The 24,398-nt window shown below is 43.2% G+C and overlaps 1 protein-coding gene across 1 annotated transcript in view; it reads left to right on the top strand.

Moving 5' to 3' along the window:
- Positions 1-24,009, top strand: part of GTF3C1 (general transcription factor IIIC subunit 1) — a 75,816-nt gene extending 51,807 nt beyond the window's left edge. The window contains exons 26-37 of the mRNA XM_032794656.2: positions 3,352-3,433; positions 6,406-6,518; positions 7,652-7,714; positions 9,689-9,782; positions 12,189-12,361; positions 12,877-13,161; positions 14,365-14,618; positions 16,467-16,753; positions 17,246-17,924; positions 18,159-18,198; positions 20,400-20,592; positions 23,641-24,009. Coding sequence (XP_032650547.1) covers positions 3,352-3,433; positions 6,406-6,518; positions 7,652-7,714; positions 9,689-9,782; positions 12,189-12,361; positions 12,877-13,161; positions 14,365-14,618; positions 16,467-16,753; positions 17,246-17,924; positions 18,159-18,198; positions 20,400-20,592; positions 23,641-23,853 — 2,476 coding nt within the window. The 3' untranslated portion in view covers positions 23,854-24,009. The remainder of the gene's footprint in view (positions 1-3,351; positions 3,434-6,405; positions 6,519-7,651; positions 7,715-9,688; positions 9,783-12,188; positions 12,362-12,876; positions 13,162-14,364; positions 14,619-16,466; positions 16,754-17,245; positions 17,925-18,158; positions 18,199-20,399; positions 20,593-23,640) is intronic.
- Positions 24,010-24,398: the final 389 nt, after the last annotated feature.

The raw sequence follows: 24,398 nt of genomic DNA, 5'->3' as shown, positions 1-24,398 counted from the left end.
TGTCATTAGATCTGTCTCCTCTTCTCCCCATGTCTGATTCCTTGCCCAGTCTCCCTGCTCAGTCTCTGTATTCCTGCTGGCTCCTGTCCCCCTGCCTAGGCAATCCCAGTCCTTGGTCCTGTCCTGTTCCCTTCTCCCGCTCTCCTCCCCACCCCAACCCCTGGCTTTTGTTCCTTCTGCATTAGTGTCTGTCAGCTGTCTTCCTTCTCTACAAGCCTGGGTGCCAGCCAGGGGAGCATTGAGACCACAAGAGAGAGTTTTCCTGCTCTCAATTGCAGTGCCCCATCCTGGCCTCAGAGTAGCTAGGACCAGCAATTGCAGGGAAAGTCCTGCTTGGCCCCTTCAGCCCTAGGCTGGAGCATACTCAGTGTATGGAATCTTCAAAAAACTGTCATGAAACTCCCAAGTCTCCACTGAGTATGTGCAAACTGAAATTTTTCAAAGGCTTGTAACTTGGCCAAATGTGGGTCTATTTTCATGGTCATGGCAAAAGGTACCTCTCTGACACAGAGGCCACTCCCTGCTGAATTTCAAGTCCCTATGCCAGAGCCTCTAGAGCGTCTCAAATTGAAGGTCACCAGAATTTTATCATAACAAAACATTTTTCCCTAACTTCATTCAGAAACAGGTGAGCAGTTGTGACTGAAACTTTAAAAAAAAAAAAAATTCAGCTTGAGCTTAAAGTTTGGCAAAGCTATAAGGGTTTTATGATGGGAAATCAGGTAATCTTAATAGGTGACACTACCTGCTCTGCCTAGAATAAATCTTTTTATCTCCAAGTGCCTTTGCAGACACAGGGAGCAATACAGCATCACCATTCATTCCTAGCCCTGGCTTGTTCCTCCATGAAACCCAGCCTGGTCATGTCCCTGCGTACAATGTCCCTCCACCTATTCGGTCATACTGGCCTTTGTTGTTTTGCATTATTTTCTTTGGCACTGTATCATCTGTTTGTCTTCTTCAGCGTCCTTACCATTGTAATCTTTTCAACTGCATGCAGTCCTGTACCTGGATTTCCCATTCTGCTTTCCTTCTAACTTCATTTGTCTTAAAAGCATTCAGCTTTACACCTCCCACCTTTCAGAGTATTCTCATCTCTGCTGCCTCCAGCCTCCTGTTTTTAATGCAGCTGCTTCCAGACTGTAGAGTAGTTTTGTTAGTATACTGGTTTGATAAATTTTCACTCTGGTTCCAAATGTAATGTTTTTATCAGCCCATAATTTTATCAATTTCTGTGCAGCACTTGTAGCTAAAACAACATAATTTTAACTTCATCATCAATGGAAACATTGGCACTGACCAAGCTTCCTAGGTACACTTAAGATTTACTTTTTTCTATGACTTCACCACCACTGTATGTCGACACTTTATCTGTTGTCTCTTTTCCAAGATACAGCCGCTTTGTTGTCTTGGCATTTTTTCCAAATCGCCTACACCAATGTTTCAAGGTAGCAAAGAGGAAAGTAATTTAATTCACATGTCTGCCACTAGTACGATAACTTCCCATGAACTTCCTCCACTGTTTTCTATTACTTCCTTGAATATTTCCTATCTGGCCTGTAGTGAGATGTCTTCATCATCATCAGATTAATGACCTGAAATGTACTCCAAGCGTCACTTTTTATACCTCCCTCACAGAGCTATCCTTTAACTTATCACGATCAAATTTTGCTCCAGTTGCACCCCTCTCTTTCTTGGACTTCAACTTAATCTTCATCTTTCCCATTAGTAGTTCATGACCAGTGCCACGCTTAGCATTTCTATAAACTCTAACATTCATCAGTGATGGTCTGTGCCTTTTACTGGTGATGATGTGATTAATCTGGTTTTTGATTTAACCATCTGATGAACTCCATGTAACCTTGTGAGCATCTCATAGCAAGTTCTTAACCTTTACGCATTATCAGTTGCTGTTCCAATCCTGTGTGGGCCAACATTATTCATTTGTGTACCATGTCTGCTACCAACCTTTGCATTCATATCTCCCATTATCAAAATCGTATAATGCTCAGAAATCTCATCTACAGTTGATAGATGAGATTCCCTCTTTGGCTGCTTCTGTTGGTGTGTAACAGCAGATCAGTTATGCATAGTAATAAGTATACATGTGTGGTATTCTTATAATTACACTGAATTGTCTCTGCAACATCTTCCATTTGACAATTCTTGTTTCTGAAAAATAAATAAAACTTATTTTAAAGGCTTTTTATGAAAATATCAAGGGAAATGAAGGAAGTCGTTCCGTTACTAAACAGGGGGGATGAAATTAATGACTCAAAAATGGCTGAGGTTCTGAACTCTGACACTTGTCTTCAGCTAGCAAATAGAAAGTAGTAACAATAAGGAAGACAGACCCACCAGATGTACCGGTAACTTTTGCTGAAGTTCAGATGTAGGACTGGCTAGAGAACTTTTAACATGTACAGATCAGCTAGTCCAGTTTACCTGCATTCTAGGGTATTATTGATTGCACTTCAGGATCTTTTGAAACTAATTGTCATTGGGATATAGGGACATGCCAGAAGGACAAATGTGCTCTGCTAAAATAATGAAATATCACAAGAAAACCTCATTTATTCATAATTACATCTTTCTCTAGCAAGCGTGTTTCCTGAGTGTCCTAAGTCTCAGATGAACTAGACAGTAGACAGACAAGGTGGGTGAGGTAATAGCTGTAATTATAGCAACTTCTGTTGGTGAGAGAGACAAGCTTTCGAGCTTACACAGAGCTCTTCTTCAGGTCCGTTAGCTATTTACACTAAACAGTCTGTTACACCTTTTATTTAGCTGTGACCCTCTGAGTACATTTCCCAGCTCTGAAGAAGAGCTGTGTGTAAACGTGAAAGATTGTCTCTCTCACCAACAAACACTGGTCCAGTTAAAGATATTACGTCACCCACCTTGTCTCTCTAATATCATGGGACTGACAGAGCTACAACTAGATTTCTAGAGACATGCATCATTTCAGACTCCATCGCTCCTCCCATCCAGACAGAGATCTACTTTTCTCTCCCTTTTCTTTCCCAAGAGATGAGGAGGTGATGGGATCCTATTATGCCAGTTACCTTATTCTTATATGGTAGCATGCTCACATTATGGAGAAGCTTCTCCTACAAAAGTGAACTTAGGTCTTAGATGAAGATATGATTGTTGGGGTTAGTTGCACTGAAGACGTTGGCATGTGTGTGATCCAGTAGGCAGACTTTCTCAGTCAGCAGCGTCGATACTGTACTCCAGGGTGCATAGAAATGACAAACCAAATAAGCGGTTATGTGCATGTTTTCTGATGCACCGAGTTGTGAATTGTGACCCACACTGACTTGTGAACACTTTTACACTTATTTGTTGCAGAGTTTGCCTTGCTGAAGTTTACCAAGATAAATCTCTTATTGAGGATTTCATGAAGAGGGAAGATAACTACCAAGACCCACAGGTAGGAGGAAAGGTATTCTAAAAGGAGACAGAGTGGTTAACATAACATTTCCATGGAACTGTATATGGATTCCTATGATTCACCTCTTGTCTCTTCCCTTTGTGCTGTCAACCTCCTAAAAACAGACTCATGCTCCACATCGCTGCTATTCTGGGAGTTAGATAGACATGGTTAGCATTCCAAATAGCAAGAAAGCAGCACTTCTGTGCAGCAGGAGAGCCTGCTTTTACCCTTGGATGCCTAGCATACAGATCTGTACCATCAAGCTATCCTCAAAGCTAGTTTTTCTTAAACCAGTTTGTGCTTCCACAGATTATCCATTTGGTGTCAGCTGCCCCAAATCTTCCCCACCAGTCTCGTTACTGGTTATGTAGAGCTGTGTGGGAAACAGTTTACCCATCCCATGATAATTTTTAAAAATTTGAAATTTTTTCCAAATTGAGATGAAAAGTCAATTTCAAACTTTTTTTCCCTTTTGCAAATTGATACTAAAAATATGTTCAGATTGGGCCAATCAGTGCATTTTTGTTTTCATTTCACCTCCTTTGTTACCTTTTGTAGTATAAATTAAACATTTTTAAACAAAGTCATTTTGAATCAAGAAATGAAACTTCTCATTTTGAAAATGTCAAAATGGGACTTTTAGACTAGTTCAACACTTTTTTCAAAATGTATTTCAAATCACGAGATATGTTGAATCCAGCCTTTTCTGCAGTTTGGGTTTTGACTAGTTAGCATTTAATTATAGAAAAACATGTTTTGTTGGAAAATTCCCAACTAGCTCCACTGTTATCTGGCCATTCCTTTTGTTTATCAAAGGATTAGCTCCCAGTGGAACCCCTACAGTACAGAGTGGGAGGTGAACATGGCTAAAACAACAATTGCCTCTTTGATTTTTTTTCTCTTAATGGACCAGCCACACCAAGCCCAGCTGCTGTGCTTTGCAAGTGGCTAGGCTGTTTTAACCCTTAGCTATGGGGCTGCTGGTGTGGTGACCAGCTGATTCCTAAAGGTTGTGGAGTGAGGCTAATGGGTGTTGCAGGCCAAGAGATGAGGAATAGTTCTCAGCCAAGCCCATGCTACAACTTTGGGAATCAGCTCTCCCCTAGAGTGTTCTGCCTCCCTCTTTCTCTGTCTTGCATTTCTGGTGCCTCCTGGATTTCCTGATATACTTATTGTCTGAATACTCTGGCTAGAAGTCAGAAGGGAGGCAACATGGTCTGGCATGAGACAAGACCAGGTATCCAAGGAACTAGCTGGAGGCTGACAGCAGAAAATCCTGAAAGGAGGCCTGGGGTGGTGGTAGGCAGGCAAGCAGCATGAGACAATCTGCTTACAAGGCTGGCAGTGCTGACTGTGTTCTGATGCTCAGCTAGAGAGTGGCTGGGAGAGATGAGAGCTGGGATGATGGAGGATGGGTGCAGTGCTGGACATGAGTTCACTTGATTAACAAAAAGGGCAACCCAGCCACCTCTCAGCACTGAGGGCCATGGCCAGAGTATTTCTATGTGAAATTCAGCCACTAGCTCTCCTCAAGCTGCACAAGAAAGTGCCATCTTTCTCTTCTAGCCTGGGTGAGACCCTTGGAAGCATTGCAGAGGTGGCTGAACTTCTTTTTATCTAGTTGACATGGGAGCTATTCCCAGACTCAGTCCAGGACCTTGACAAATTTTGGAGCAGCCTGCAAAGCACAGCAGTTAGGCTGGAGGGGTGGGTCATTGGTGAAGCACTCTGCACCTGCTGCCTGTAGTATTTACTTAGTCAAAATTTCCTCTCTTTCTGCTTCCCAGCATAATAATTTAGTCTCTCTCTCCCCGTTCCCCAGCATGCTGGAATTATAGATCCTGTAGATGTAAATGAGATGTTGGCAATGTCGTCCCCATGACTCATCCTGACCTGACATCACCAAAAGGCCTGATTTGCCTATTGGAACGTGGGCAGCCAGCATCTAAAGTAACCAGAGTGCCCTGCTGCTTCTGGTTGTGAGCTACACCCGGCATGTGACCTGCATGCTAAAGAGAATGGAGAGGATTTTCTGATGCTTGTGCTCCCAGTATATGCTTGTTAAATAGCACTGAGACTCGTAACCTAAAAGCCTGCTGACCTGACTGTGCCACCAGAGTGCAGTATCAGCCTTTAGAAGAGAATACCACCTTTCTTGCACTTGCACTTTGTCCCTTGCTGTGTTCACAGACAGCACAGGAAAGAAAAAACAAAGTAGATGTTAAGGAGTAGAAAAACCTCACAGGGAAAAACTGCAAAGGAAAAACTTCCTTTTTCAGCAAACTGTGAGCTTAGTTTCTAGTGTCAGCCTTTATAACAAAGAGAAGGGGGAGGGATGAGTGTCTAATCTCTGTTGTTTTCACATTTCTTTGCCTCCAGCTGTTACTGTTTTGTTTCCCTCTTTCTTCCATTTCTCTTCCTGTTTCTTTCTTTCTCTGGAACCAAATGGAATGTTCCCAATGGGATCTCTGGACCAGCCATCCCCTGCAATATACTAGGGTTCTTTCCAGCAATGCTTTTAGAAGCCAAACATGATTTGTTTGAAGAGACAAATAGTGGAACCTCACAAATTCACAGTCTGATAATCTGTGCAACATGGCTGGTACACAGAAAAATCTCCAACCAGATGAGGTTTAAATCAGGGCTCTTCTAAGAAAGCTGTCATACTGGTAATGAGATAGCATTGTTTTTACAGAATACACTTTTGATTGGATACTTCATATGTTATTTGGTTACTCATAACTATGAAACAGCATTTGTTAAATAAATAAAGGTACAGAGTACATTTCATGACACATTATCCTGGCTCATTTACTGTGCTGCTTCCCCTACTTGCTAATCCATAAACTGTAGCCATTTGCAATGGGTCTTCCAGTTATGAATATAAAATAGGGAAGTCTCACTGCCCCTTTGCGCTGTAGGAAACATACCTGTTAAGTGTTTAATATTTCAATCTCTTGTTTTGAAAGGTGTGTGCAAAAGAGTTTAAAGACTTTGTGGAGAGACTTAAAGAGAAATTCAGTTCAACCCTTGGGAATCCCAAACTCGAAATTCCAGATACATTGCAGGAGCTGTATGGCAGGTATTTTACTTAAGATGTTCTCATGTCAGACGCAAAGATGAGATCAGGACCAGATATAGAGTCTGCTGTCAAGAATTTCAGACTTTTTGAGAGCACCGGGAATCATGGTATCAAAAAATTTTCAGTTTTCAATGAAAAGTTGTTCATTTAACATACACTTCTGAAATAACGATTCTACGTTTTAATTACTCTCATCAGTTCACCAGATATTAATCTGCATTTTATATTGAAAATTTTTGTTATAGTTTTCATTAATGTCGTTCATATCTTTAACTTTTCTATTAGAGAAAACATTTTGAGTACTTAGATGTACCCTGTGTGACGGTAATGGATAACTGTCGCAAACCACTCACTGTTTTGCACAAATTAGGTGGCATGATTTTACACTGGGATTTGTGGTTGGTGTCTCCATTAAATAAAAATGAACTATTAATGTTGATTCCTAAAAGAGTGGACACATCACATCTCTAGTTGCTGTAATAATCATACTTAGTACTTATATGGCACTTTTCATGCATAGATTGCAGAGCACTTTCCAAGGGAAGATAAGTATCAGTGTGCCCATCTACAGATGGGGAATTTAAGTAGCCAAGCATGAAAATGTTGGCCTTATCCTCTTGGTGTCCCAAAGTTAGTCACCTCATTAACTTCCCTGACTTTGAGAGCAACTGCACATCTGCAGAATACACTGGGACTGGGAACTAGACATCCTAGCACCAAAGGACATTTAAGTCCCTTCCACTCCTTCACATCAGGGGATAAGAGCAGATGCCTTCCCTCTCTAATACAAAAATTCTCTCTCTTTCCACACACCAGCCCTGAAGTATTTTGCATCCACAGCATAGACAGTGGCTCCAGGCTGCTTTCTCCCTATGTACTTCAGTCTGGATGTGGACAAACAGAGACAGGGGAATTCATCTCCACATCTCTTTCAGTCCTTGGCATCTCTGCTGAGGTCTGCTAGGACAGGTGGTTCCCCAACATTGTTTTAGCAGGTTGTGTGTCAAGATTCACAATGATAAATATCAGCCTTCAGCATTTCAAGGGTTAATATAAAATCAGAGGCTCTGTGTGTGATACAGGGCATACCATTTTCTGTATTAAATGTTCCCTTTTTACTCTCTCTTAATCAGGTTCAGAGTTTTGGCCATTGGAGATGAAGCAAATCAAAGCATCAAACAAGATGTTCTCAACAGGTGAGGGGGAGTTATAGGGCTTTTCCGTTAGAGCTTGGGAGTTAAGTTGGTTGTGTTAAGGCTATAGGCACTTTTGACGTAGGCTACAGAGAGGATTCTAAAACTAACAGCCAACAAAGCCTTTCACCAATTCCCCATCAACCCCTTCCTCTCCAAAAGCTTTAGTAAACAGATGGATTCACAGCATGCCCTGCAACTCAGTCAGGTCCAAGCAGTTTCAGACCAAGAGGCAAGCTGGTTCCAAAGCTGAGGGCCTCACACAGAGATCAGTTTACCATCCACTCCCACTCTTTTTAAAATCTATTCCGGCAGTTCTCATAAAGTGGGTTAGAACCCCAGAGTGGGTTGGGACCCCATTTTAATGGGGTCACCAGGGCTGGCTTAGACTGGCTGGGGCCTGGCCAAAGCCTGAGCCCCACTGCCTAGGGCAGAAGCCCAACAGCTTCAGCCCTGGGCAGTGGGGCTCACGCGTTGGCTTTGGCCTGCCCCACACAGGGCAGCAGGGCTTCAGCAACCTCAGTCCCCCCCCACCCCCCTTCCTGGGGTCATGTGGTAATTTTTGTTGTCAGAAGGGAGTCACGGTGCAATGAAGTTTGATCTATGGGAATCCAACTGAAGTATGAATCATAGAATCATAGAATACCAGGGTTGAAAGAGACCTCAGGAGGTCAGCTAGTCCAACCCCCTGCTCAAAGCAGGACCAATCTCCAGACAGATTTTTTGCCCCAGATCCCTAAATTGTCCCCTCAAGGACTGAACTCACAATCCTGGGTTTAGCGGGCCAATGCTTACTGAGCTATCCCTCCCCCTACCTTCACTGATTACAGCTGCAGCGGTATGTCTTGAGGAGAGAGGCAACGTATCAAATAAGTTGGGTTCCAAACCATTTAGGGCTGTGTTGGTCAAAACTAGCAATTTCAATTCTATCCTGAAATCAGCGGGCAGCCAGCACAGATCATGGAGCACAGGTGTGGTGTGCTCCCACTGCCAGCTTTACCAGCTTAAGCTTCCACGATGACATGAGGTGTTTATAAGTGTGCTCGTGACCATGGTATCAGACCACCCCATCTTCCTGCCAGAGCAGAATTTCCTCTATTATACGCTTACCAGAGTTTTGTCCAGTTTAGTTTTCTGGCTGCCAAGCAGCAGGAGACAGTTCCACAGCCTTTAGGTTCATTCTCAGGAAGCCTTTTCTGGATATTCATCTTACATTCTCTGTTTCTTAAATTCAGCTAATTAGTCCCGGGTCTATCCCCAAATTAATCTTCTCCACCTAGTCTAAGGAATGGAGTCATAAGTAGTATTACATTCCTTCTTGTTTGTAAAACACTAGAGACGAGGAGTGCCTACTTCTGCAGCTGTGGCCTTTGGCAGAAGGGTTTTATAGGCAGCAGTTAGCACTAATTCCACCTGTATTATTAGGCTGCAAACTGTCTTGGAAGGTCCCAAGCTTCTGAACACGTATAGAAGAGAGAAGGGGAAGCTTTCTCTACCTGTAATTCTCATTCAAGATCTATAACAATCCAGACCCTCTAGGAATGTTGGTACCCATTGTTTATTGTGAGTCATTAAAAAAGCTCACTGAAGTGTTATGTTTGTTAAAGTATAGTGTCAGTCTGTTTTTGTTATGCGTATGGCTTCTGAATCAGCCAAATGAAGGATGGGAGATAGCTAATGTGATGTCATCAAAAACACAGAGAGTTCTGTCTCCATGGGCTGATTGGGAGGAGCTATGATCCAACTATCCTGGCCTGATATAAAGTTCTTGAAAAAACAAAGTGTAGCACATAGGGAAATGTCCGCATTTCGTTAGGAATTCAGATGTAGCAACATTGTGACAAACTGTATGTGTGTGTGCGCATATGCAAACATTACAGGCAAATACTCAATTTAAATATTACTGCGTTCATTTAACGATGGGGCGCTTCATGCTCAGAATGTCTTGAATAATGTAATGCGATTGTTTTCTTTCAGTATCTGTGATATTCACTTCCTAGTGCTCCAGAACCTGATTCAGAGTACTTTGGCACTCTCAGATAATCAAATGAAGTCCTGCCAGTCATTTCAGGTACCACACAATTTTGGTTTTATTTCACTTTTTCTGCAACACGTTGTGATGGAAATAACAAAGTTCTTCAAGTTTGTCAGAGTGGATCCCACTGTAGGTGCTCATGCACTTCCTGGACACACAACCTGATCTTTGTGACTAGCAGTGTCCAGTGGGGCCACACGTGTCTGGTACTACTGCATGCTCCCATATAAGGGCATAAAGGGCAGGGCAGTTGTAATGCTCCCTCTGTTCCCTCTTAAAGCCCATGGCCATGATAGAGGACTTGTCCTTTGAGGGCACAGAGCTGTTCATCAAGAGGATGGACAGCACTCCTCACTCACTGAATGACTCCAGTGCTCCCTGTACTCTCTGGGGACTTACACCTCTCCTTCATACTGCAAGCCATACCATGCCCAGCCACGGCTGAGACAGCACACACCATCTTAGTGGCCCAGACAGATGAAATAGCGAGCCAAAAGGCATGCACCATACAACACGAGGCACCAACCTTCCTCTTCCCTGGCAATGCACGCTGCTGCTTTGACAAGTCAGCAGATTTGATAAGATAATTGAGAGCTGCATCAAACCCAGTCTAGAGAGAACATAACCTTCGGAAGCCACCTCATCCCATTCAACTGGATGTTGCCTGCCCTGACAGCCAACAGATGGATTTTAGAGATCATTGCCCATAGTTTCCCCATCCCTCTTCAGGGACCCTTCTCATAAGAACCTACTACAATCAGCAGTGTGGTCTCATTGCTTCATCTAAGAGCTGTAAAGGAGGTTCCTCCAGAGTACAGGGGTAACGGCTTCTACTGTTAGTATTTCCTCATTTCGAAGGATAAAAACCCTCTTTCTTCTATCTTAGACTTGAGCAGACTGAACAAATATGTACATGTCTCAGGTTCAGAATGGTAACACTTCCCTCCATCATTCCATCGCTCCAAGCTCAAGACTGGTTCATGGCTCTCAACTTGCAGAATACTTCTACATAAATAATTCCATAAAGATCATTGAGTAGTGAAAATGCTGTGATCCTTTTAATGATGAAAAAAATAAAGATTTTTTTAAATTTGGAATTCTAACAGGACCTGATCTCAGTATTTACCTTTGAAATTGTTTCAGCATAACTACACCTGTATTCCCCTTCCTCCCTCCCTCCCTCTCTCTCTCTCTCTCCCCCTTCACTCTGGGATCCACTCCAGGAGTTCCCAATCAGATCTCAAGTCTCCTATCATCACCTGTCTTTGGCTGGGGACCCTTGTCCCAGTCCCTTCTGATTGGAGAGTTTAAGGCTGCACAGCTCCATGTCTTACACTGTTATATCCCTAGCAAGCCAGACTGCCTAAAAGCCATCTTGAACCAGTATATGCAAGCCTCCCCAGGGGGTAGTACCTCTCTAGAGTTGTTTAGTCTCAGTGATTCACCTTAATCTCCTCCCACTGTTTTTAGTTCCTGTGGGAACTGTGGTAACCCTCCTTCATGGAGAAGAACACAATCATATGTAAACCATTCATAAGTTTAATAAAATGAGGTTCCCAAAAATATTACATGGGATTGTGTCTGTCATGGCATACTTCTACATAGATAATTACGCAAACATCTGAAGTGCACTGAAAGTGCTGTGATACTTTTAATGAGAAAAACAGATAAAAGAATTTTAAATGTGCAATCATAACAGAAGCTGATCTCAATACTTACCTTTGAAATATCAAACAGGCACTCTGTTTACAAAGTTCTATAGAATTTGGTTCACATCACTGGAATTTACTGGTTTCGGTTCCTAGGAAACCCTGTAAATGCAATGTAAACGTGTATGTATGTCCTTAAACTTACGTTCAACTGTAAGTTCTGATTTGTGGTTTCATACTCAAAATGTAACTGACAATTTATAAACAACTCATACAGACTTGATTACCAAGGCTATTAATTCCAAATAAATGGTTTCCTAGTTCTTACCAGGATCTGCATGCACGCAAACCGCCATGTAAATTGAATGGAATTTGTTTTGCCTCTTGAGCAAACAAGTGAAACTTTTGTTATATTTGGGTATAAATTTCTCCATAAGTAGCGTACCTCGTAAAATAATTTGTTATTTGTGATAGTGACTAGGTCTCTGGAAAAAAACACAACAGAATAGAGAGTTAATGCTTGGTATTTATGAGGTCAGTACCTGACACTACCCATAAAGCTCACTCCAGTATCTCAGTAATGACTATCATATTTATAGTGCTTCTCCCCACAACAGCATCTAGACATACAGGAATGACTTTGCCCTCCGTCTAACTTGCCTTGAGTCACTGTTCTGATTTGGATTTAACATTGCTCTACAGAGCTGAAGAGTTTCTGATTTGGACTGCAATATATGGATTTTATTAATGTATCCTTGCTGTTAATCTGGCATTTGAACTGTGTGTGTTGCAGACCTTTCGGCTGTACCGTGGGTACAAGGATGACATTCTTGTGAAGGCTTTCTTAGAATGTCAGAAGAGAAGTTTGGTCAATCGCCGCCGGGTTAATCATACCCTGGGTCCAAAGAAAAGCCGGGCTTTGCCCTTTGTGCCTATGTCATATCAACTATCTCAAAGCTACTACAGGTAAGTGTCCAGCAAAGTCTACTGTACTGTATAGAGCTAACACAGTAATGTATCCAAACATGCTTTGCATAGAGGATAAAATACATAACTCTGTTACTTAACAATGAATAGAAACAATGAGAAACTAGAAGTGAGGGACCAGATCCTCTGCTATGGCTAAGGAGCACACAGCAGGAGCTGAGGGTGTAAAGGTGGTTTAAATGTGCGCCTTCATCTAGTTCCCAGGCTTAGGTTAGAATAGCCGAAATGGCAGCTGGGGGATCATCAGAGAATTGTAGGGAACTAAGCCTATTTTCTTCCAGCCACGCCCCTTGTGCTGGAAACTGCATTAAGGAGAGGGTAGCATAAGAGCTGTTAGGCCAATGGAGGGTTTTTCTTTGCACTGGGATGCTTTACTACAGCCTGGAACATAGACTGCTGCGTTTCTTTTTTTTGTGGAGAGTTGCTGTTTTGTGGGGATTTCTGCCCAGTAATACAAACGCTGTATATCTTCATTCAATTGTTTTTGTGTCCAGAGTCTTCACATGGCGGTTTCCCAGTGCAATTTGTACAGAATCCTTCCAGTTCCTAGAGAAGCTCAAGGAAACTGGAAAATCAGACGAACCAGATAGCTTTTCATTCAAGGATCAAGGCGCCAAAGATTCAGCAGGCATGCTAGCTTTTCCTATGGATGGCCCCAGAGGTCATTGTGTAGCAATTCTTTCCCTGTTCTCTCTGGGTCTTATTTCTGTGGATGTGAGGATCCCAGACCAAATAATCGTGGTGGACAGCACTATGGTGGAGAATGGCGTCATCAAAAGGTAAACACTAATGCTCTGATCCAAATAAGGGCTGTGTATAACTTGCTGAATGAAATTGACAACAGACATGGGAATATTCTGCTCTGCATTTCAGCACATGCTTTCCAGTGGCAATGTTGGATGTTTTCAGGGAGCATCCTGAAGATTTAACAGCACTTGTTAGTCTTTCATCTGAGCACTGGCATGTTTTAACTTCCACATTATCCTGAAAGTACATACCTGTGGTGAAGAAAGAATTGCCAAAGATTTCTTCACAGTTTTCAGAGATGAGCAGGACAGCGTAGCCTAGCTGCGCCCATTGCACATGCTCATCGCCATTGTATCAACCTAACCATTTCAGGGAATTACCATGTGTTGGTGGTTTTATGTTTTGTATGTGGGTTTCAGCTCTGCTGGAGACTCATGTTGTGATTTGTGGAAAAGAAACTGCTTGCATGATATTTACCCTATGCAATTGCTGTGGCTCCAAATGATGGGACACCTAAGAAATAATGACAAGACCAGATAGCTAGTGGAAAGGAGAGATCTGCCATTAAGTGTTGCTAATAAAATAATTAATATACAGCATAAATCCAGGAATATAATCAAATAACTGAATATGGATACATAGGCATACTGTGAAGGAACTAGGGAGTGATGAACACAATGGAAACTAGATACAGATCTAGCCCTCTGTGGGGGGAGGCGCCTCAAAGCTCCATAATGTAGCTGATGAAATGACCATGTAGCCTGACTGTTCAATAGTTGGAGCTGATGCATTGGGACTGTTTTTAAAGAATTTACAGATTAAAAGTTCACAGAAAGAGGAGTCCCTCTTCCAAGCTTTCTTGCAGTTCCTTTTTACTCTCTGGTTCTAAGCATTCATTCCGCAGGCTACTATGAACAGCTCTACAGCAAAGCAGTCATCTATGGGCTGTATTTTGAAAATGACTAACATCCTGGATTGCAGAGCAGAATGTGATCTTTCTTGGTGTTATGTAATGAAAGACCTTATTGTAATACATACATTTGACTGGGTCAGCAACCTCATTTCTGAGTTTCCTGATTGTGGTTAAAATCATAGCTGGAATGTTGCATTACTGTAATGTTGTGTGTTCATCATCGATCCTTTTAACTGATTTAGTTTAAATGAAATAAGTTATTGGAAAAAAGTCTCTTGTTTTGGAAGAAAGTGGCAAAAGATTAACAGTACATTTCCTGCAGTTTGGCAAAAGATGGTCTTGAGGATGACTATGATGAAGATGATGACTTGGATGAGAGCTCTGGAAACAAACGAAGAATAGAGGTAAAAGCTCGTCAAGCATCTCATACCAATTACTTACTCATGAGAGGGTACTGTGCACCAGGAATCGTCAGCACGCGCAATCTGAACCCCAACGACAATATCGTGATCAATTCTTGCCAAGTGAAGGTCAAGCTGAGATGTACCCCAATGCCAGGGAGGCTCAGTACCTCAGGTTAGTTTCTGTATGTGTGTAAACAAGTAAAACAAATTGAATGGATGTCATTCTGTGCTTGCAAACTCAAGGGAATAGAGCCAGTGTTTTTATGCAGTCTCCTAGCAGGATCCTCTCCTTTCATGCTTATCAAATATCTGATTCTTCTTGTTTTCTCATACTACTTATTGGGCTATTTCATTCTTCTGACTCTAATGTAGTTTTATTAATGCACCTTACTTTGATCAGCTTCCTTGGTGATTTAGCAACTTGTGTGTATCCCTCTTTGTGTGCAGTCCATTAAGTCAAACATGCCTGATACTGGGTGAACCTATCAGTCCCTTTCCTAATTTTAAAATCTCTTTTGTGTTACCATCAAGTTTCCTCTTCTGTAAGGAGACTGAGCCAATCTCCTTGAAAAGCTCTTTGGAGCAGGGACTCTCGCTTATTTTGTATTTTATACAGTACCTAACACAACGGTACCTGATCTGGCTGTGGCCTTTAGACACTGCTGCAATCTAAATGTTAATAATATTCAGAACTCTAATTCTTGAGACCTGTCATCAGCTGTACTCATTGTTTAATATCTGTGTCTAAAAGCTGCATCCAAGATCAGGACCCCATTGAGCTCAGAGCTGCACAAACACAAAACAGGAGATAACCTGAGTAGGAAAGACAGACAAAGAGTGGGAGAAAGGGAAAATTTATCTCCATTTTACAGACAGGGAACTCTGAGGCAGAAAGTGCAGTTTTTCCCACGGTCGCACAGGGAGTCGCGGGATCTGGATTCAGTTCTCAGCTCTGCCAAAGTGCAGGTCCAGTGCCTTAACTACAAGAGTGGTAGTGGTCTTTGCTCAAGACAGATGTATCCAGGAAGGATTTCTTGGTTTGTAATGGAAGGCCTGCTGCTGTCCCTGCCTATGCTGTTCACATCTGTCACAACAAGAAACTGAAAGCCCCCATTCCTGAAGTCCTGTTACCATACAATCCCTGTATGGGTCAGTCAGGTTGCCAGCTCATTGCAGTACTTTCCCGTTCCTTTTTAACACCTGACTTTGGCCATCAAAGGCGAGCAGGTGTTACATCACAGTGCCCAATAGAGCTATCTATAAACACCAGAAAAAGGAAGGTGGGAGCAAAGAATCAATTAAAAATGGTGTCATATCTGTCCTTCCCCCACCCCCAGCATCCTGGACCAGAAAAGTCACTTTTGAAAACAGTGTGTAGTTTGGAGCTAACTAATAAAGAGCCTTTCGTTAAGGCAAAAACCACTCAGACAGAGGAGTACACCCTATTTATACCCAGCTTTTCTAGTGTCTTCATGGTGGTGTGACCTTCCATTCCATGTTCTTTATCAGACTTGGCCAATAGCTTTCTACTCTGCATTGGGTTCTGTCACTCATTTCTACCAAAGGAGTCACTTCTCCAGTCTGTCTTTTTGCCCTAGACTCTCCAGTTGTGATTTTACTGACCACCTTCAAAGACATAGCAGAACACTCTTAAATCTGTTCATTTACAGGATTTCTCAGGTGACCCAGAGCTAGAGAGAGAGAGAGACTGCAAGAGTCCAGTCTCTCCTTCGCTGATATTTCATACTGGCTTGGGGTTAGAGCCTTTGTAAGCCAACTTGATGGTTCCTTTTCTGCAGCCCATTTCATACACGAGTTTGGAGGGCATACAGAAAAAAGGAATTTGCAGTGGTGAATGTGGAACATTGAGCTATATTTTTAATTGAAGGGTCTAAGGGCTGTTGTCAGAGGAGCCTGGAAGGATTTTTCGATCCTTCTGTCATCCAATGTATGGTAACATTAGTACAGGAAGATTTTGTCTTCATCAAGTCTAATACACTCATTCTGTTTTACTTTGCAGTTCCTTCTGTGGTTGATAACATGGCTGTAGGAATCACCTGCCTCCCTGATGCTTTTACCAGGCTGCTAAAAGTCCAGGAAGCCACTTACGATGTAGATCAGTTTGTCCTCCAGTGTACAGAGTGTTATGGCTATAGCTCCAAAGATGTATCTGCTGTCCTGGAGATCTGTAATGTTATTGAGGCATCCTCTTCCTTCGGGATTGACAAGGCAGAGCTGGGCAAACAGTTCCACTGCTATGAAGAAGCTGACACCGAACGCACCAGGAGTTTACAGCAATATATTCAGGTTGGTTTGCATCTCCATCACCATACATATGTGAACTCCATAGCACTCTTTTTGAATAGGAAGGACATCTAATCCATGTGAAACAAATGTGAGCAGAATTACTTCCTCTATGTGATAAATTTAGTAGTGAGATTCCTAGTCAAGAACCAATGGTCATCTCACCTCGTACATCCTGTGTTTGTCTCACTGAAGACCAGAAAATGTGGTGGCACTAGATGAAAAAGTTGGATGAGTGACTGCACTCACCTAGGGCACCATGGTCAGTCTCTAAAGTGCACAGGAATATTTCAAATCTTTGCTGTAGTTTCAGAGGCAGTTAAGCAAGGGAACTATTCCCTTTTTTAAGTCTATAGGGCAGGAGAGTTGAAAAGGGACTGAGGGTTTGGCAAGGCACTCCTGCAACTGGTTACAAATAATGGGAATTCCAGGAAATTTTGATACATACTGGTATAACACAGCGCTACCTAAAGATAAAACTTGTTTCTTTTTCAGGACCTCCTCAAGATGGAACAGGTGTTAGAAGTGGGAGGGAACACTGTACGATTGGTTGCAATGACATATGCCAAACCCTGGCTGTTGTATTCAGTGTGTCTGAAGAATAAAAGTGGTGGTGCTGGTCTGCAGGGCAAAGACTCCATAACTCACTTGGATTTGCAGCAGAACTCTCAGCAGCCAGAGCCAAAGGAACGGGTGGCATCTTCAAGGGAAGAGGGACAGCCTGGCGAAGTCTTAAGACCTGTTGTCAGTGATGAAGGACCCTCAAGGAAAAGATTCAAGACTCAACATGGTGGGCTTCAAGATGGCACTGAAGTCCATCAGGACATAAAGAGTTGTTCAGAAGGAGCAACTGAAGCAGCCCCTGATGCAAGTTTAACTGAGCCCACGCAGGTGAAAGGGGTGTTAGTTGCACATGAAGGAATGGGTCTTTTCAGAGAGCAGACAGGCCACTATGTGCAACACCCTGTGCACGGACCAGAATCTGTCACGGATAAAGATAAAGAGCAGGATAAAGCCAATTCTGAAGAACAAGAGACTGCAGAAGATGTTAGTGTTGCAGCTAATGAGGAGGAAGGGCAGATACCTAGCTTTGAACATACAGCGAGAGATACAGCTTTGAACTTGTCACTTGATGATGCATCTCACCCACAGGAAAGTTCTGAAGTCTCTAAAGGTGCATAGGAGTTTTAGTCATATGGGATATAGACTAGTTCGCAAGCTATACGCTTATACCTGTAAATTCACTAGTCCCAAACCTCATAGCTTCATGCTATAGCAGAAAACAGACACCTCTGTTACTGCTTTTTCATTAATAGTGAATAGTGATTTATGGCAGTTAATATAAAATCTGTATGTCCTCTTTTTTTTTGGTCTGGTGCTCATTACATGTTTTCTGATCTTTCTTCAGAAGATTCTTTGACACATCTACCCCAGGCAGTACGGGAAAGGTGAGTAAAGTGGAGTCTGTAGAACCATTAAATAATAAGCATATCATGCTTATATATGCAATCATTTAGAAAAATGTCATGTATAATATAATAAAATATATTAGCAAAATAACAACTACAAAAGCAGATGTGGAAAGTGTGCGTTTGGTGTTAGTGTAGATGTGTCTCCAATTCCTTGGTGAACCCAGAGTGTATGGAAGGACTCTGGAGACTGGGACTTGCTGTCCTCCTCCGTCTTCTTGTTACTTCAGATTCCTTGCCCCTCAGCATGGCAATTCCAAATGTCTCTGGGTCATGGGCGCTTCTGAAAGTCCCCAACATATTATAAACACTAGAAGGAACCTAATGTTTATAGGAACCCTAGCCTCTGTTTGTCAGATAGTGGAGATGGATGGCAGGAGAGAGATCACTTGATCATTACCTGTTAGGTTCACTCCCTCTGGGGCACCTGGCATTGGCCACTTTCAGCAGACAGGATACTGGGCTGGATGGACCTTTGGTCTGACCCAGTATGGCCATTCTTATGTTCTTAAGGAACAGAAGTAATCCTCTCACCCCACACTCAAATAAACTTAATGCTCATTAGGCCCTGCTCCCCAAGTGAGGGTCAAGGGCAGGGATTCTCAAACTGGGAGCTGGGACCCCTGAGGGGGTCGCGAGGTTATTACATAGGAGGGTCGCGAGCTGTCAACCTCCACCCCACAGCCTTCTTTGCCTCCAGCATTTTTAATGGTGTTAAATATATTAAAAAATGTTTTTTATTTATAAGGGGGAAGTCGCACTCAGAGGCTTGGTATGTGAAAGGGGTCACCAGCACAAAAGTTTTGAGAACCAGTGGTCTAGGGAATAGAACAATATCAGAGTGGTAGATTCCAGTCAAGAACCTGGCTGTCACCTCGAAGATGTTAAATCAGGGGACTCAGTGCCTCGGCTGATCTCTGCTGTTGACACACAACACAGAGAGAAGGCTCTTGTATAGCCTTGTAGGGCATTAAAGAGCTGTTTCCTTGAATTGGACCCGTGAGCAGAGTAAAAGCTAGCATCATTTTTTGGCATGGATGTGAAGTGCATCCTGTGACACACTCTGGCCCCGTGGTTTCAGCAGCAGATCCAGATATATCAGAAATGCAGATTGTATTGAATTAAAGATTATATGAATGAGCAATCTAATCAGGTAGGCTACCTGGTGGGTTTTTATTCGTTTATTTGTTACTATCCCCATAATCTTTAATGTGCTATAGAGTTTTATATTGTCAGCTCAACTTCATTGCAAAAATGGTAGGGGGGGAGGGCAGTTGGGACTGTTGGTACCTGGAAAGGTGTGTGCACTGGGGAAGAGACAAATCTCTTCTTTCTTTGCCCTTTGCAGCTTGGTTTAGAGGTTGCTGTGTATTTTGCGGTATGAGGGACTTGTTTTTTCCACTGCTCCAGTAACTCTTGACAGTAACCAGCTCTCCCACTGCCTTGTCCCAGTATTTGCCAGTGCTTCCAGCAAAAACAGACAAGCACGTTAGCTGGGCACTTCTGCTTGATTGGCACTGAGATGGTTTATGTTAATAGGCTAGCTGCCTTTCCCAACTAGTCAGGGAGCATGCTGACTGAGCTGCTGCTCATGCATTTCCTAAGCATTCCCACTGGGGCTATGCAGAAACCATAATATGGAACTAAAGCCCCTTGCTGAAAACACACATTACTTACCATCTGCAATGTGGTGGGAGGAGCCCTAAGGTAAAATTTCCATCCAACGTGCACACATTTATTTACTCAGTTCAGCTCTGGGGTCAAGCCACCATGGAAGCTGAATAGAAACTAGCACCGGTCCCCATGCCCACTGCCAGCTTAAAAACACTGTTACTCACCAGCAAACTGGCCATGACTAGGATGCTTTGTTGTGACAAACTCATTCCCAGATCACTCGCAAGGGGGGATGCCTAGCAAGCAGTACTTCTGACCCTGGGACTCTGGTAGCTGGGTTGAACATTTATTTCAGGAGAGCCCTGCAGGGATTAAGGACAGTGAGCTGCAGCCCAATGTGTTTGCACAGAATCACAGAAAGATGATCTATGAGTGCGCTATTATTTTTGCTTCTCATATGGGTGCTTTGCTAGTGCAGGGAGACGGAAGAGACGCCTCTATGTAGCAAGCAGTTTGCATTTTTCATGTTTAAAACTGACATAGTGGAACTTACTGTCCCTCTGCAGGGCCTGTGAGAATGTCTGTTTCATTGGGAGGCCGTGGCGAATCGTGGACGGGACTCTGAATAAACCAGTGTGTAAGGGCATGATGGAAGCTGTGCTCTATCACATCATGACAAAGCCCGGCATAATGGAAAACACCTTGCTGCAACATTATGTGGGGGTTCTTCAGCCTGTTTCTGTCTTGGAGATACTACAGGTACATTTCTTATCAGATGTTGAACGTTATCCTATTTCAGCCTCTGTTTAGTGTGACTGTCCCACTGGAGTGTTACAAAAGGGTCTCACCTGTCCACACCACAGTAACAGACTCCCTTGTTGGGAGTCCCAGGGGAGAAGCCAACAACTGTGAATGGACTGTGGAGACTGAATTCCCGTCTCATCCCTTGAACAGGTTCATCTAGGCCAGGGCTGGGGCATGCTGCCTGGTGGGGTTGATAGGAAATGTGCCTTGCCATGCCTGTTCTTTGAATTATTGTGGTGCTTGGGAGCAACTGCACAACTAGGATTGCCTTCTAAAATGAGCCTATTGGTGTGAAATGTCAAGCCTGGCCTGGGTCGGAATCTCCAGTATCCAGAACTGCTGCTTTGTCATGGGACAGGAGCCACAGAAGTTCCAAGCAATCCTTTGAAGCATTCTGGTGACCCAGTTTGGGTCCCAACCCACAGGTTGAGAAACCCTGATCTAGACACCATCCAAAATCCACTCCCCCTGACAAGGACGCTAAACATGTAGACTTGTTGGGAAGGAAAGTCTTCACATCCACTAGCCTTCTGTTCAGAATAGCAAACTATCCTGTCCTATTGGCTAAGTATGACTATCTGAACTATTCCAAGATCACAAACGGTAGAAAAGCTGTCACGGCAAGACAAATCAGTTCCAGACTCTTATTGAGGAGAGTAAGCTGATGGCCAGAACCGCATTTCAATCAGCGGTTGATGCAACAGACATCTCATCAAAAAAGCTTTTGGTTCGCCTTTTGCACCTGTCTCACATGACTGTCTCATTAAAAAAAAACTAGAGACACATAGCCTAGACCAGAGGTTCTCAGACTGTGGTCCGCGAGCTCCATTCAAGTGGTCCGCGGATAATTTCCTCTCAGGTGCACGCCTGGGCGGTCACACGTGAGAGAATGAAGGGCCACCCAGCTAATTAGTGGAGCCATGCAGGTGTGGCTCCACTAATTAGGAGCCTGGACCCTGGAGAAGATGCACATGTCAAGTGAGGTGGTAGCCTTGGGGGGAATAGGGTGTAGATGGGAGGGGAGTGAGGGGAATTTGAGGCTTGCAGGGCTCCAGTGGCCAGAGAAAGAGGCGACTTTCCCCAGTTCCAGGGCTGCGGCTGCCAAAAGAGACAGCTCTCCTTCCCAGCCTCAGCTCTGGCTGCTGTGGTGGGGGAGAGAGGGAGAGACCCTCCTCCTTCCCGGCCTCAACTCTGTGGCTGCTGTGATGGGGGAGCGACCCCCCTCCTTCCCAGCCTCAGTGAGGGAGAGAGGGCACATCCACTGCTTTAGAAAGGTACGACTAGTGATATTAAAATATGAGTTGTATGCTTTTCTTTGAAGAACAAAAAAAACTTTTATTATTATTAAGGGTTTTTTTATATAGCGCTTTTATCCAAAGCACTTTACATTAGTTAGCTAATGGCACAAACAATATTTGGAAAGATCATTAAGTGGTCTGCCCAGACCCTCGGCAATTTTCAAGTGGCCCACGAAAAGTTTGAGAACCACTGGCCTAGACAAACCTATTATAAAGTGGGTGTACAGCTGGCTGGCTGGGGATCTGGAGTTCCAACCTGGAGAGGTAGCAAGCGCTTTGGAGGACAGGATTAGAATTCAACATGATCTTGAAAAACTGGAGAAATGGTCTGAAGGAAATAGGATGAAGTTCAGTAAGGACAAATGTAAAGTACTCCACTTAGGAAGGAACAATCAGTTGCATAAATACAAAGTAGGAAATGACTGCCTAGGAAGGAGTGCTGCAGAAAGAGTTCTAGCAGATCACAAACTAAATGAGAATCAACAATGTAACACTGCTGCAAAAAAAGTGAACATAATTCTGGGATGTATTAGCAGGAGTGTTGTAAGCAAGAAACCAGAAATAATTCTTCCACTCTAGTCAGCACTGATAAGGCCTCAATTTGAGTACCTTGTCTAGTTCTGGGCACTACACTTCAGGAGAGATGTGGACAAATTGGAGAAAGTCCAGAGGAGAACAATAAAAATGATCAAAGGTCTAGCAAACATGCCCTATGATGAAAGATTGGAAAAAATGGGTTTGTTTAGCCTGGAGAAGAGAAGACTGAGGGGGGACATAAGTCTTCATGTAAATCATTGTTGTAAAGAGGAGCATGATCACTGAGGACAGGACAAGAAGTAATGAGCTTAAATGGCAGCAAGGGAAATTTAGGTTGGACATTAGGAAAAACTTCCTAACTATCAGGGTAGTCCAGCACTGGAACAGGTTACCTAGGGAGGTGGTGGAATCTGTCACTGGAAGTTTTAAAAACAGGTTAGACAAACACCTGTCGGGGATGGTCTAGATAATCTGCCTCAGTGCAGGGGACTAGATGACCTTTCGAGGTCCCTTCCAATGCTACATTTTTGATTCTATCACCTATGGAATTGACTTAACTCTAATTTGGTGAGAGCTATAGTGGTGTAAGAGCCACAGGGAGGCATCACCATTTTATGTATCTATGGTAGTTAGTCCTCCCAAAGCTATCCACGCTGTATTGTCCACTGCTCCAGGGTTGCCTGACTGAATGTTCCCCTTCAGTTTAAATGCTAGTTAGCCCCTTGACTATCTGCTACATTTGCAATTTGCTTTTGTTGCAAGTTCAAGGATCCTGATGCCATTGCCACAACTATGCCTCAGGCTTGCCCAGAATGCACAGAGCCTAGCAGTGTCAGTCAGCCCCTGGGATACCCACCCAGAGTGCAGCATGCTTTTATCAGTATAGTGCTGCATTGTGTGGACACATGATTCAGGAGCAGAGTAGCTTAAACTGGTGCATGCACTCAGCAGCATGGGCTCACATTATTGGTTTAGTTATATTGCTGTAATCTATAGCAGTACCAATTTCTCGTGGAGACGAGGGCTGTTCACTTATTTTTTTAATTCTCTGAAGCATCTGGAGAAACAATCTATGAAGGATGTCACACAGAATAGTCTTACTGCGTGTTACTGGGTTTTAGCATTTCTGTGTAACTTCTTAAGCTAAAACATGTCAACTTTTCAACAGGGCTTGGAAGCTCTTGGCTGCATCAGAAGATTCTGCATGAAAAAGCCCTCAGCAATATCTCTCTTCTCTCAACCTGTTCCTGAAGAAGAGCTAACCGACTCCAAACTGAGTGAGACTCCAACAATATTTTATGAGCCTACCATAGACTGTACTCTGAGAATGGGCAGAGTGTTCCCATATGAAGGCAACTGGAATAAATGGGTGCAGATATGATCCATGTATGAGAGATGGCATGGTGCGTCATGCTTGCTTGTCCAGCCTGCGTTGGTAAATGCTAATGGAGGTGAAAATTCTGGTGTGTCCCGTAACTTGTGCTCTGCTTGTCACTTTGTCATGTTTTGTTAAATAAATTTTGTTTCTTATGGGGAATTACTTCAGGCTTGTTGTAGAGCAAACTGGAGGCTTGGCTCTGGGATGAGGAGCCCACCTGGCTTCTATACAAACACAGGGTCTGTGGTCCTCAGAGGACTTAGCTTTACACATCTGTCAGAGAACTGAAAGCTGACAGACTTGCGTGCCAAGTATTTATCTCAGATCAGAGGAAGCAGCCTGTCAGTCCCCTCAGACAACACGGTAGCAATGTTTCACCTCAACAAGCAGGGTGGAGCCTGCTTTACTCCACTCTGTCAGGAAGCAACTTTACTTTGGGAGCTCTGTATTGCCAGTTCAATAGATCTTGAAACATCTTACCTGTCAGGCATACAGAAAAACCTAGCAGACCACCTGATCAATTTGTTTACATATCACTGTGAGTGGTC

Source organism: Chelonoidis abingdonii, chromosome 9 (assembly GCF_003597395.2).
Source record: "Chelonoidis abingdonii isolate Lonesome George chromosome 9, CheloAbing_2.0, whole genome shotgun sequence".
NCBI classification, from domain to species: domain Eukaryota; kingdom Metazoa; phylum Chordata; order Testudines; family Testudinidae; genus Chelonoidis; species Chelonoidis abingdonii.
Note: the sequence above shows the minus strand (reverse complement) of the source record. Positions and strands in the feature narration are given on the sequence as shown.